The sequence below is a fragment of the Carcharodon carcharias genome, chromosome 19 (genome assembly GCF_017639515.1).
Source record: "Carcharodon carcharias isolate sCarCar2 chromosome 19, sCarCar2.pri, whole genome shotgun sequence".
NCBI classification, from domain to species: Eukaryota; Metazoa; Chordata; class Chondrichthyes; order Lamniformes; family Lamnidae; genus Carcharodon; species Carcharodon carcharias.
The window spans coordinates 34260702-34273715 of NC_054485.1; the positions used below are offsets into that span (position 1 = coordinate 34260702).

General features: G+C 38.7%; 2 protein-coding genes across 9 annotated transcripts in view; both read left to right on the forward strand.

Annotated features, from left to right (window-relative positions):
- Positions 1 to 1094, forward strand: part of eloa (elongin A) — a 66557-nt gene extending 65463 nt beyond the window's left edge. The window contains exon 11 of the mRNA XM_041212777.1: positions 356 to 1094. Coding sequence (XP_041068711.1) covers positions 356 to 417 — 62 coding nt within the window. The 3' untranslated portion in view covers positions 418 to 1094. The remainder of the gene's footprint in view (positions 1 to 355) is intronic.
- The window catches only part of gale (UDP-galactose-4-epimerase), a 29278-nt gene continuing 16672 nt past the window's right edge, over positions 409 to 13014 (forward strand). For 2 of the 8 annotated variants that reach the window (XM_041212778.1, XM_041212779.1), the window contains exons 1-2: positions 8932 to 8964; positions 11167 to 11293. In XM_041212778.1, the coding sequence (XP_041068712.1) occupies positions 8935 to 8964; positions 11167 to 11293 (157 nt within the window). In that variant the 5' untranslated portion in view covers positions 8932 to 8934. The other 6 variants (XM_041212784.1, XM_041212781.1, XM_041212786.1 and 3 more) reach the window with 6 other exon arrangements.

Here is a 13014-nt window from a genome sequence, read left to right on the forward strand (position 1 = left end):
ATTTGGACAGTGTCTTTTATAACAAAATGCCAGTGTACCTATATGATTTACTTTTGGTATTGTGTTGATGCTTCTGATATGAGTGGCAGAGGGTGTTGGTACCAATCAGTTATGACATTGGGAGGCGGAAGGCACTGAGTAAAGATCAGCTGTTTGCTGCACATGGATGGCAGGTCACCCTGGGTGCTGGATGCAGGAAGATTTCTTGTCGTTTCTACCAGAAAATGATGCTTGACCTTTGAAACCAAAAAATGGAGGGATGAGCAAAAACAAATGTTGGGCTACATTTATGGAGAAGAACCTCACAGTTTACATAGTTGTTCCTTTTGACCGTTATTTCATTTTTGTTTTTCAGAAATTGCACCAATGATGGCAAAAACAATAAAATTTTTCAAGAACCGTTTTAGTCGAAGATAAAATGAGTGGATGAAAGATGGAGGGAACAGTAACATCAGCTCCTTGAATAGTGATGTATCAACTGGTCCTATTCTGAGCCATTTTATGTGCTCAAGAACGCAAGGGTACAAATTGCAATACCAAGAACTTAAAGACAGTTTGTGTGCTTGAAATGATGTCTATGGATTACATCTTATTTTTAAAAATATTTTATTATTTTACATTTAGAAGCAAAAATGTAAGCTCTTGTTACTGGGGCACTGAGTATTTTATTTCCCCTCTAGAATATTCATGTGTAAATAACACTTGGGCCAGTCTTGTTGCACAAAGTTTAATCATTCTATTTTAAAACTCCTTTACATTTTTAAATTGTCATTATAAAGAGAAGTTGATTTTAATGACCATGAATTTGAGGCCTAGACAATATTGATGTTGCAGTATTGGTTTTAAATGTTCTTTCCCGTAATTCTCTCTCTATCTCTTTTACTATTGTGCCAATCTTTTTGCATTTCATGCTCTACAGTGTTTTCCGGCATTTGAACATCAGTTGTCCCATTGGGTAGGATTTATGGTTCGTAAATTACATTAACATTGTGGGAAAAGAAATGCAGTCTCAGAAATAAGTAGTGCCATTTTGACTTTTTTTTGTTTTGTGGTAACATGATTTCTCCTAATAAAGTCCTGGTGCTGTAAGTAAACATGTGACACTGACATGTATGTTGGCTGGTTTCTGAGGTTGTCAAAGTGATTCTAGATTGATATGGATTGGGTACTTTTTTTTGTAGCAGCAGGATTTGGAGGAGAGCATATGAAATGGTCAACATAAGGGATTGACAATCGTGTTTGTGGTTGAGAGCTGCAGAGACAGAGCTTCAGGATTTCATGAGTCATATCACCAAATGTTTATCGTGGCATTAGGACAGCCGTACTTTTGTGGCCCTATTGGGGTTATTTATCCTGTAAGTGTGATTAGGTTGGCCATTTCACTAACTGCAGGATTGATACATTTCATGTGAAAATCAGTAATGTTCGTTCTGAAATTATACAACAATCACTTGAAATCCTGCTGGCAGATACCCATCCATTACAATAAGACAAATTTCACAGCTGTAACACTAGCTTCTGTATTATTCACTTGTGGGAAAGACCTACCCTAGCTCACTTGCTATGGTTCATACACATTAAAGAACAGACCATTGTCTGTTCATAAAATTTGCCTGGATTTGCTTTTTTTTTTTGTTGCCTGTTAGAGTGTTGCCATGATGGCTTTGTTGAGCAGTGTGCATCATTGCACTGCACTGTGAATTGATTCTGTTCAAACCCAATTTCAGGCCAAGATACGCAGCGGAGACTATTATGAACTTGTTAGAAGTTAGTTTCTGTTCATGCACCAATATGGTGCTATTTCAATGGTGCATTATATGAGAGGGAAAAAAAAGGTAGTTCTTCATGGAGCTACACAAAAACAAATACAGATACAGTATTTACAATAACAAGGCAAACTGGAAAAAGTGTTGAAATTAATATAAACAGATTTATTTTAAGGGGACTTGAACAAATATTTAATGTAACAATGAGCCATTAATGTAATATGAATATATTTATCATATACTGTATGTAGAATTTCTAGCAATCGGCTATTGATTATACAATTAAATTTATAGTAATGATGCTTAATGGTTAAATCTCTCCTGCGAACCTTGTCACACGTCCCCTAACTAGCCAGCTGCTAAAAATCAGACCCTAAGGCCTGAACTGCGCACATAAACTTCACATAAAATGCAAACAGTATGTTTGTTTATTTTAAATGGATACCAGGAGTGTTTTTCTGGGATGCATCAGATGACTATTGTAAATATTTTAAGTTTGGCTCAAGAATTTATGATGTCTTATAAAACTACTTAAGTAAGTTACCATTTTATCAATCCAAGTATTTGTTATTCTACATGGTATAGTGCCCAGCTATAAAACTTTGTTCCTGTCTTTAATCCCCTCTTTCCATGTCCCCTCAATTTCCTGATCAGGTGAGTAGCCAGTTTCTAGACCTGAAAATGCCACTCTATAACTGACCATGAGGAATCGTTAGAATGGTTACAGTGCAGAAGGAGACCATTCGGCTGTCATTTCCATGCTGGCTCTCTGAAAGTACAACTCACCTGATCCCACTCTCTTGGCTTTTCACCCTCAACCTGCAAATTTTTTTTCTTCAGATAATTACCCATTTCCCTTTTGAAATCCACAATTTGAATCTGCCTCTACCATACTCTCAGACAATGAATTCCAGATCCTAACCACTCACTGTATGAAAATGGTTTTCCTCACTGCTTCTTTTGTCAATCATCTTAAATCGGTGTCCTCTGGTTTGCTATCCTTCCGCCTATGGGAACAGTTTCTCCCAAAAACTCTGTCCAGACCCCTTATGATTTTGAACACCTCTATCAAATCTCCTCTTAATCTTCACTTTCTCCAAGAAGAACAGCCTCAAGTTCTCCATTCTATCTTTGTAATTGAAGTTCCTCATCCTTGGAACCATTCTAGTGACATGAGCATTTTGATGACTTCTAGTTTTACTCATTCTTCCCTGAGAAGGCCCTTCATCTCTGCCTAACATCTTCCCTCAATTGACTTAGCTAAAATTAGCAGTTTGCTGTGTAGAAATTCAAGCAGGGAAAAATCTTTGGCATGACATGTAAGTACTTTGATAACTCCCCAGTGGTGAGGTTTATAGCATGATACTTACTTCACCTCTCTGCTGAGCAATTTTAGGAGATAAGTGCTGAGTTCTAAATGGAGAACTATGGGCATACCATAGGTTGAATGAGTTATTTTCTCACCACAGCGCATATTACCTTTTCCTAAATGTTCGTCTCCGTCCACTCCCATTGTGCATCTGTAACAATGAGAGAATCCATTTTTGTGTAGAATGAAAAATTGACCGCTAACTTCTGACATTTTATAAATTGTAAGATATACCTAGAAAATTCTTATTGCCACCCATCCCCCTCCAAAATAAATTTAGTGCATTTCCTTGTGTCATAAGACAGTGTAATCTTGCAGCACTTACACTGCAAATTGAAAATCCACCTCATCATAATGTTGTAATCCTGCTGCCTAAGTTTATTCAGCACTATGGAATTGAGACATTTGGTGGCACCTCAACTCCAGGTAACGTGGTGCATTTTTGAAGAAATGGTCACAAGTGTTACATTCTAAATATTAAATGAATAATTGGAAGAGAATTGAAGTCTGAAACCCAGTTTTTCAGTTTGGTTAACTTAGCATAAACCAACAGGAAACCTCAAGAGGTTTATCAAAGTTAATCAAATCTTAAAATGGGGTTAGAGACTTGTAATTCCATTTCATGTACCAAAGCAATTTATAATGTGTTTTTGCCAGAAAGTAGCCTTGTTAAGTGTGCTTATTCTTGTCCCCTTAAAATAAAATGTTGGCTTAAAAGCAAGTTATTTTGTACATTTTAGTTTCCTCTTCAAAGGAGAATGCCTTTACCAGAAAGTGATTCTGTAGCAATTGAGCCATCTACTTCTTGCCTCATTTTAACTACTTTTCTCACCCCCGCCTTTTAGATCCCCCCCCCCCACATTTTACCCTTGCTAAGAGCATAGATAGCCAACATATTCCTAGGTTTCTGCTGCTGTTAATTGACCACTTCATAACATGTGCAACACTAATCCCAAAGGAGTTTTTCCATATATTCTCTCCACCACCTGCTTCCAAAACTAAGGTAGGCAATCAGCAATCTTGAATATTGAAGATGTGACATGTTTACGAGGCAAGGGCTGCAGTGCTTCACCATATCATCCATCAAATATTTGCACCAAGAATCCCAAAGCAGCTGGATTCACTGGGATTGTTTGGGGGGAGTGGTAGAAGAAAGAAATTTCAAAATGTATTGTATATGGCTGGTCAAATAACTGAACAGCTAGTGGCATTGGCTATTAGATGTACCCTAATATAAATTTGGACCAAAAAACTTATTTTCATTTTTGCTTTTTTAAATATAGCTAGATTTAAATTTTTTTTAAAAGAAAGCTAAAACTATTATTAAAGTCAGGAACTACAATGTTCATGGAAAAGACCATTACCCAACATCTACCCCCTCTAAAAGACTCTTTAGACTTTTGGGATATGGTGATGGATTGATGAAGCAGCTGCCTGCCTGTATTCCTTTTCTTAATTTAATAGCACATTCCGTGGTGCATCTTTTGAATGAGGTGTACTTGAAAGATGTTTTACAAGCAAAGGAAAAGAAGATCAAAATCATTGTCACAGACGAGTTTCAAACTCGAGTTATATATATATATATATAATATATATATATTTTAGAGATATATTTAGGCCTTTAAATGTATGGTAAATGAGTTGAAGTTTAGCATTTGACATTGTGCAGATCAAATGTCCCGATCCTGAGAACTCATTGCTTTTTCCAACTGGGCACAGAGGTTCATGCTGTAGTTTGTTTAAATTACCTCTTCAGATGGTACTCCAAATTAAAATATAACAAAGTAGATGGCAGAGAACTTCATGGAACATGCCTTAGTTCGCACTGCTGTTTTAACTTAAACTAATAGTGTGCTGAAGTCCTCAAAAGGTTATCTGATTGAAATTATATTTGACAATATATTGGGAAATACTTTTTTTTATGCAATGCAAACTCATTTTAAATAGAGGTTGTTTTCAAACTTCTCTAGATAGAAATCATTCTCTGAACTGGAAATGTTTGCAAAAGTGGCCATTCAACAATGTGAATCTGGTAAACTGGACATTTCCCTACTGGATTTGTGAATACTGAATTAAATAAAATTGGGAACACGTGATGCATTTTAAACAATATTAATAACTTCTCAGTCAAAACTGTTTCAATGCAGATTGTCAGGGATCGTCTTCAGGACAGCACTAGGGTAGAGCCTCTGTGTCCCTTTCTCAGAAAAAATGCATAGTAATTGAGTGCTTAACTTTTGTGCTGCATTAATTGCTGCCTGGAGTTTCTGGTGAACATGCAATTTCACAATGCAATTCTGGTGATAAAAATTGAATACTGCAACGTTACACTACTACAAATTTACTTCCAATAGTCTTGCAAGCTTTTTGTTGTCCCATCTTTTGCCCCATTCCTCCCTTTTCCAAATTTTAGGATAAGTGCCATTATTCACATTTGATGATTCTGATCTAGAAACTGTTATAGGGTAAAACCCATTTGTTCCAAAATCCATAGACGCACTTAAATTGTGGCACCAAATGAGTCATTACAGACCAGCACAGCTTAATAATTGCTATTGTTTTTCTTTTTGAAATCTTCAATCTTGGTATATGTTCCTGACTCTTTAATTTCTCTTCCTGCTGCACAAAAGTGAGAATAAGCTATGCACGACTATTGCTAAACGGCTGACTACTAGAAGTGGCAAGGCATACTTTCCTAGTATAATGGATAGCATCTAGCTGCATTTCCCTCCAATGCCAGTGTCAACATTAGGAATTTGCCACTTGGAGAGGTGTTCCCATACTCTACCACTTCAAGACAGTGTTGAAGCCCAAAGTGCTACTTGATAATGCGCTGAAGAGTTGATGCAACCTATTTTCACATTGATAGAATTGGACAAAATGAAATGTATAAATTTTACTTTATTAAAAGACAAAAGAATATGCAAGGTATTTGGAGAACTACTTTCTATAGATATGACAATTTTGCTTTAAGTTATGAGATCTTGTTCCAACTTTTGGTAGAGCAGAAGATTTCTTAGCTGGATGTGTACAAACTTCCTTTCAATTTGGCTCTTGTTCAATATTCACATACTATGTTTTATGATAGTCCTGAGTGAAGTGACCAATTCATTAATGTAAATTTTTGTTCACTTTTGTGAAATTGTCAATGCAGATGGAAGTGTGAACATTATTGAATGAAGAATTTGAGTGTTGCTGAAAACAGACATTTTGTGGAAGCTTTTTGTCTTGCATTCATTAGGGCAATCGCAAGAATACCAATGGCAGAGGAAACAACTTTTTGCTGTATGAGAAGAGAGTGCTGATTGGTTGTTGAGGCATAGCCATGTAGAATACACCAGTTAATGGTGACTGGCACTTAAATTACAAACAATGCTTGGAGTTAAACCAGGCAGCTTGAAGCTGGTCAAGGCATTGCCCTGAGGAATGATCCAGTGATAGGATATCACTTATATTGTTTAGCTGAAACAGGCACAATGTGTGTACATGTTCTTTTTGTCTGCAAAGAACAGGGCCCTGTGTATTAATATATGTCGCTTCCAGTACACACATGCAGCACACTGTAAGCCTGACTGAATCTTAAATTGGTTGTCTGTATAATTTTTAGCACACTGAGGATTATTTAGCAAATGCTGTCCAAAAGTGGAATCACATCTAATGTTGGACACTGGTGTTTTGCAAGCATGGGCTGGTTGGTTACGGTCTGTACCCTTCCCGTTGCGAACAGCGAAAGGGACATGCTGTTTGATACAATCCTCCAGTCTTTGGGACATATGGTCTACATACCTGGCATCTCACTGGCAGCGTGAAACAACTAGCTTCACAACAAGTAGCTTCAGGTTTTTGAGATACCTTGCGAAATGGATCATTTCATACTGTACATCGTGCAAACTCGTGAATGGGCCTAAGGTAGTCACTTTCAGCCCTGAAAAGTGCTCCGCCTACCTCAGATTACCCTAGAAGGGCAAGTTATCTCAAAAATCTGAGCTACAGGTGAAGCTAGTTGTTTCACGCTGCTAATATGCAGTAGCAACATGAGTGGTATTTACGACTAACATGATGCTGCCATCAAGCCAAAAAGACGTTCTGCCTATCTCACAAATGAGTAATGTAGTGTTGTGAATTTCAGTGCCAGTATGATGCCAGGTATGTAGACCATATGTCCCAAAGACTAGCGGATTGTATCAAACAGCATATCCCTTCCGCTGTTTGCAACAGGCAAGGTACAGACCGTGAAAAACTCAGCAGGTCTGGCAGCATCGGCGGAGAAGAAAAGAGTTGACGTTTCGAGTCCTCATGACCCTTCGACAGTTCTGTCGAAGGGTCATGAGGACTCGAAACGTCAACTCTTTTCTTCTCCGCCGATGCTGCCAGACCTGCTGAGTTTTTCCAGGTAATTCTGTTTTTGTTTTGGATTTCCAGCATCCGCAGTTTTTTTGTTTTTATCTAAGGTACAGACCGTACCCAACCAGCCCATGCTTGTAAAACTCCAAATAGTGTCCAACATTAGATGTGATTCAACATTAGATGTGATTCCACATTTGAACAGCATTTGCTAAATAATCCTCAGTGTGTTTAAAAATTACGCTGATAACCAATTTAAGATTGTCAGTCGGGTTCACAGTGTGATGCATTTGTGTGTACTGGAAGCGACATTTATTAACACACAGGGCCCTGTTCTTTGCAGACAGAAAGAACATGTACACACATTGTGCCTGATTCAGCTAAACAAAATAAGTGAGAACCATTCGCTGGTTCATTGGTCAAGGCATTGCACTGAGGAATCAGGGTCAAGCTGCCTGGTTTAACTCCAAGCATTGTTTGAAATTTAACTGTCAGTCACCATGACCTGTGCATTCGCCATGGCAACACCTCTTCCAATCAGACTCCACTTGCCAACCATGCAGCATTCTCTTCTCATACAGTATAAAGTTATTGCTTCCCCTGACATTGGTATTCTTGTGATTAGCCTGATGAGTGCAAGACAAGAAGCTTCAACAATGTCTTTTTCTAGAAATACTCAAGTTCTATATTACCAAATGCCTATTTAAATGAAGAATATTTCTTCATTACTGGTATTCTTTGAATAAAGTGCAAACTTGAAAACTTGTAATAGTTGAATTTTACAAGTTCTTGTAACTAGCTGTGGTTGATTTTACGAGATTGTAGACCATTTCGTCATTGAAAGCCATCTGTATAGAAAACATTTGGTTTTAGGTTAAAGACCCAAGTTTTACATGTAGTTTAATTTAGGCTGTGTTAATTAATCTCATTCATGCTGTCAAGCTCCATAAGTTTTCCTCCTCCTGACTGGTTCCCTTTTCACGTATTCAAAATTCACTGTTTAAGCAAAAATAGTTAAATAAAATTATAAAAATTCAGTACATTCAGTTGCCAAACGCTTTCAAAATTAAGTTCAACAATAATCTTGTCAAAGATTGAATCCTTGGTTCAACCCAAGAAACTACAATTAAACTTTTGTACCTATTTTTGCAGTAAAACTTTCCCAATATGTGTCTGAAATATATCTCTACATCAGTTAATTGGAAATACTGAATTGTCTGAAATTGTACCTCCTGCTGGCTGTTCAGGATAACGTTCATTAGTAGATTGCACTGCATTGGTTTTATGGTTTTGGTAAGTCTTGTTTCCATTGAAGTAACCATTCTTTCTTGTGCCAGTTTTGTTTCACTTCCATTGACTTCATGTTTGGATATAGTTCCAATGATCCCCTGGAGCAACTTGCCCTACCAGCCTGCGTATGTAAACTGTCAGAATGCCAACCATTTGGATGGGAGGATGAAGATCACAATGGAGACCAGTTATGGGGTGAGGGCTGGGATAATAAGTAGCATCAGCAGCCGTGGGTCAACATTGCGGGCGGGGGTGGTGGGTGTTTCACAAGATTCTCACTGCGGATCGCTATTGAGCTGGAAATGTACATTGGTTCAGTACATCCAGGCTTGGTTTAGATCTTCCTTGTGGTTCAATGACCTGTCTGGGATCATACTTGAGTAATATACTGGAGATATGTTTAAGGCACAGGGAGAGAAATTTAGTGGTAAAATATTATTTTGAAAGCTGTATATATTGTCGAGGATTATAGTATTTTATTAGTACAGTTCAAGTATATGTCACCGATTGTTTCCATTGTAGACATTTAAAACCGTTTGCATGAAACGCTGTACCGTAGTACAAAGGTACAAATGAGAACTCAAGACTTTTTTCCCAACTGACTCAGGTACAATGTAAGTTAATGATTGACAGCCGCAATTTGTAGCGCCACCTGTGTCAAGGGGATATATTGTTGGGCGCATGCGGAGTAACATCGTGATCGGCAACATCCATAATGAGCATGCGCAAAGTGCAGCCTGGATTCCAGGTCCGGGTAGTTGCGCATGCGCAGCGTGCGGGAGAGGCGGACAAGGTGAGGCTGGTTGGTGGGGGTTCGGTGGACACGTTAACCGGAGGCAAGGTTCAGCATCTGTTACAGTGGTGGTGCTCGACACACGGAGCTTTCCGTGGACTGGGCTTTCCGATTTATGCGGGTTGTTAGCCTGTGGATAGATCTGAGGGTGGGGCGGGGAAGGTTCTTCCTGAGAAGGAGCCACTACCAAAGGGGGAAGCACCGCAGGAGAGGCTCCAGCTCCAGGTCCGCTCTCCAGGCACCGGAGCCGCAACCTGTTCACCCTGTAGCTCTGTCCCTGAGTCTGGCTCGTGTGCTCGTTCCTGCCACGTCAGTATTCCTGCAAAGTACAGGTTGCTTCCTGGTGACTGACCTGCACAACGAGCCCATTCATTCCCCGTCACTGCTAGACAGATAGACGGCACTGGCTGGGAATTTCAGTTGAAACTAAGCTTGTGGTGTGAGGGAACTCGGAGTCTCTGTGTTTAAAGGCACATTCCCAACGTTTAAAATCAGGAAATGAGAGTAAGAATCTTCTTAAATTTGAAAGGACTGCTTGGGAAGAGCATACATGATAATTTGGGGAAATATGGAGGTGTGGAGCTTCACGTGAACCTGGCTGCTGTAAACTTGGTGAATTTTGAATGACTAAAATTCCTTCCAGCGCGGTCCTCTAGGCGTTTCATTGATTGTTTAACCTTTTTATAGATTTGTTCGCATACTTGCTTTGTGAGGTCAGCTGGAAGGAATGACTTGCATAGCTAGTCGATCAATTTCTCTGAAGAAAGGCTCTTAAGTATCCGGATCCTTCATCGGTCAGTGTAGAAAGTGCCTTGAGTAAATCCAAGTTGACAATTCACTGATTCTTTTAAGGTGCTCTATGTAAGGACCTGTTTTTGATTAAGAACGGCTGTATTACGAATAAAAATTTAAAGTCCACCTTTTATGTATGTAAATTTTTAATTACAAATCATAATATTACTGTTATCCACAATTTATCAATAACAAAGAGCAATGGAGGATCTTTAGTCATTTGCAGCATTTGAAATGGTCAGTTATACAAAGGTAAATCTCTTGAGACTACATCATTTTTGCGACAGATGATACCGAAGCAAAGACAGAGGTACTATTAAAGATTTCATGTGCATGACTAGCAATTATATGGAAAAGGATTGAAAGGATAGCGAAGCAAAGGAGTTATTCCTGGTTCAACAGAGCCTAGTTGTGTAAGGAAATCTAAAGTTATTGACAGGGGATACATCAATTAAATTCTTCTAGGTTGTACATTATTAGGCAATGTAAATGTGGATTTTGACTGATGTATAAAGACTGAGGTTGTAACGAGTAATTGGATTAATAACCTACCAATTAGATGTGGTTGTATGATCTTAAGAATATGATTTTCTGTTGTTGAACAAATCTATGACGATCGACTTCAATGTTTCAGAACCTTCTGGGATTGAGGAGTAAGCCGTAAATAAGAAGCAGTGTTTTGTGCCACTTAACAATAACAAAAATTGGAAATCATAGAGAAACTTGATTATACTACTGAAGAAACTTTTACTACAGTTGAAAATGTAAAAACGAAAACGTAATTAATTCTGAATCGTTTTGATTTCTTATAGAAAATGCCAACAGGGAAGATCCTAGTGACAGGTGGAGCTGGTTACATCGGTAGCCACTGTGTGATTGAGTTGATTAAAACAGGATATGTTCCAGTTGTGATAGACAACTTTCATAATGCAATCCGAGGTAGAAAAAGTTTTGTATTTCTTTATCCTTATTGTATGCAACATGTTCATGCAGCTGTGCAATGGATTGCTGTATTCCTCTGTACAGTACTTCTTTTACTCTTCTGCCTCAGCGTGTCATGGTTGTGGTTCCTAGGGACCAGGCAAATCCTTGGTTAGATCAATGTTCAGTGTTGATCTCATATAGAAAACCCGTTAGTCTGGGGGATTGACTCCAGATTTAAGGTGGGGTGGTAGAGAGAGAGACTGACGTAGGGGCAGGATTCCCATTACTAATTACTGTCCAGTGATCTCTACTGGAATTTGATATGCAGATCAGCTAAAGACAGGATCAGGCAGTGATGGCCACCTTGGTTGAGCAGTTCACTGCCCAGCTTTGCATGTGACGAATGGCCAATTGGCTGTTAACAAATGGTCTTGAATTCAGGTGTAAAATCCAGACTACCTGTATCCAAAGGCGTTTACATCAGCTGGGATGAGATTGAGTAAGTGTTGGAAAAGACACTTGAGCAACCAGTCCTCTTGTTCTTTTATACCGTGGAAAGTAAACACATTCATGTTGGCAATTAATGAATTTTCACACAGCAATTTGTAACAACTTGAAATATCCTGAATTGTAAGATCTCTAATAAAGTTCTAAATTGATTTTGCATGACCAGGACCACTTTGCAGTGATGAGTGGTTTTGGAACTTGCCACATGGGCTAATAGAGTCTTTTCCAGTTTCGTGTGTTCCCATTTTCCCTATAAGAAGAATAAAAACAGAAGATGCCAGAAATACTCAGCTCTGACAGCATTTGTGGAGAGTTAATGTTTCAGGCTAATGACACTGCAGAGCTTTCTGATGCGATATTTTGCTTTTGTATTCCAGTAAGTGCAGCTGGATGTGAGGTTGCTGTAGTTATCAGATACTCAGTTGCACAAAAAGAGAATTTCATTATTTGAAGATTGCAGTTAGATTGTCAGCAAGTTTCAACGTTAAACTTTTCCTTTCTTCAGGGTATCTATCCCAACCCTCAATCAAATTAAGTCCCTTTATGTGCCATGGCAAGAATGTTTGGTGCCCTTGTTGTTACACGAATGCCATCAAAAGTAGGCCTTGCACTTCGAGGAACCCAGCCACCTGGTAGAGGTATTAGCCCATTTCCAGTTGTCCTCACCTGTTAGTTGTGAAAGTAGAAAAACGTGAACTTGTATGCTGTCCTTCACAACCTCGGAAGGTTCTAAAGCACTTTATAGCCAGTGAAGTCCTTTTGAAGTTTATGCACTCTCATAATGTCGGAAATGTGGCAGCCAATTTGTAACTCTTTCGAGTACAAACCCATTTCCATCTGTTTCAGATGAAGTTACATTGTTTCATAGTTTGCCATTGTGAGATTTGAACTCTTGATTTTGGGGTTACAAACCCAGTACCATAACCACTTGGCTATTTAGGCCAAGCAGCCAATTTGTAACTCTTTCGAGTAAATGGTTGCATTCTAACCTTGGTGCACACCAGGAAGTGATCTGTATCACAGTCAGCATTGTGATAACTGTGTAATTCTTTCGAGTACAAACCCGTTTCCATCTGTTTCAGATGAAGTTACATTGTTTCATAGTTTGCCCTTGTGAGATTTGAACTCTAGATCTTGGGGTTACAAACCCAGTACCATAACCACTTGGCTATTTAGGCCAAGCAGCCAATTTGTAACTCTTTCGAGTACAAACCCGTTTCCATCTGTTT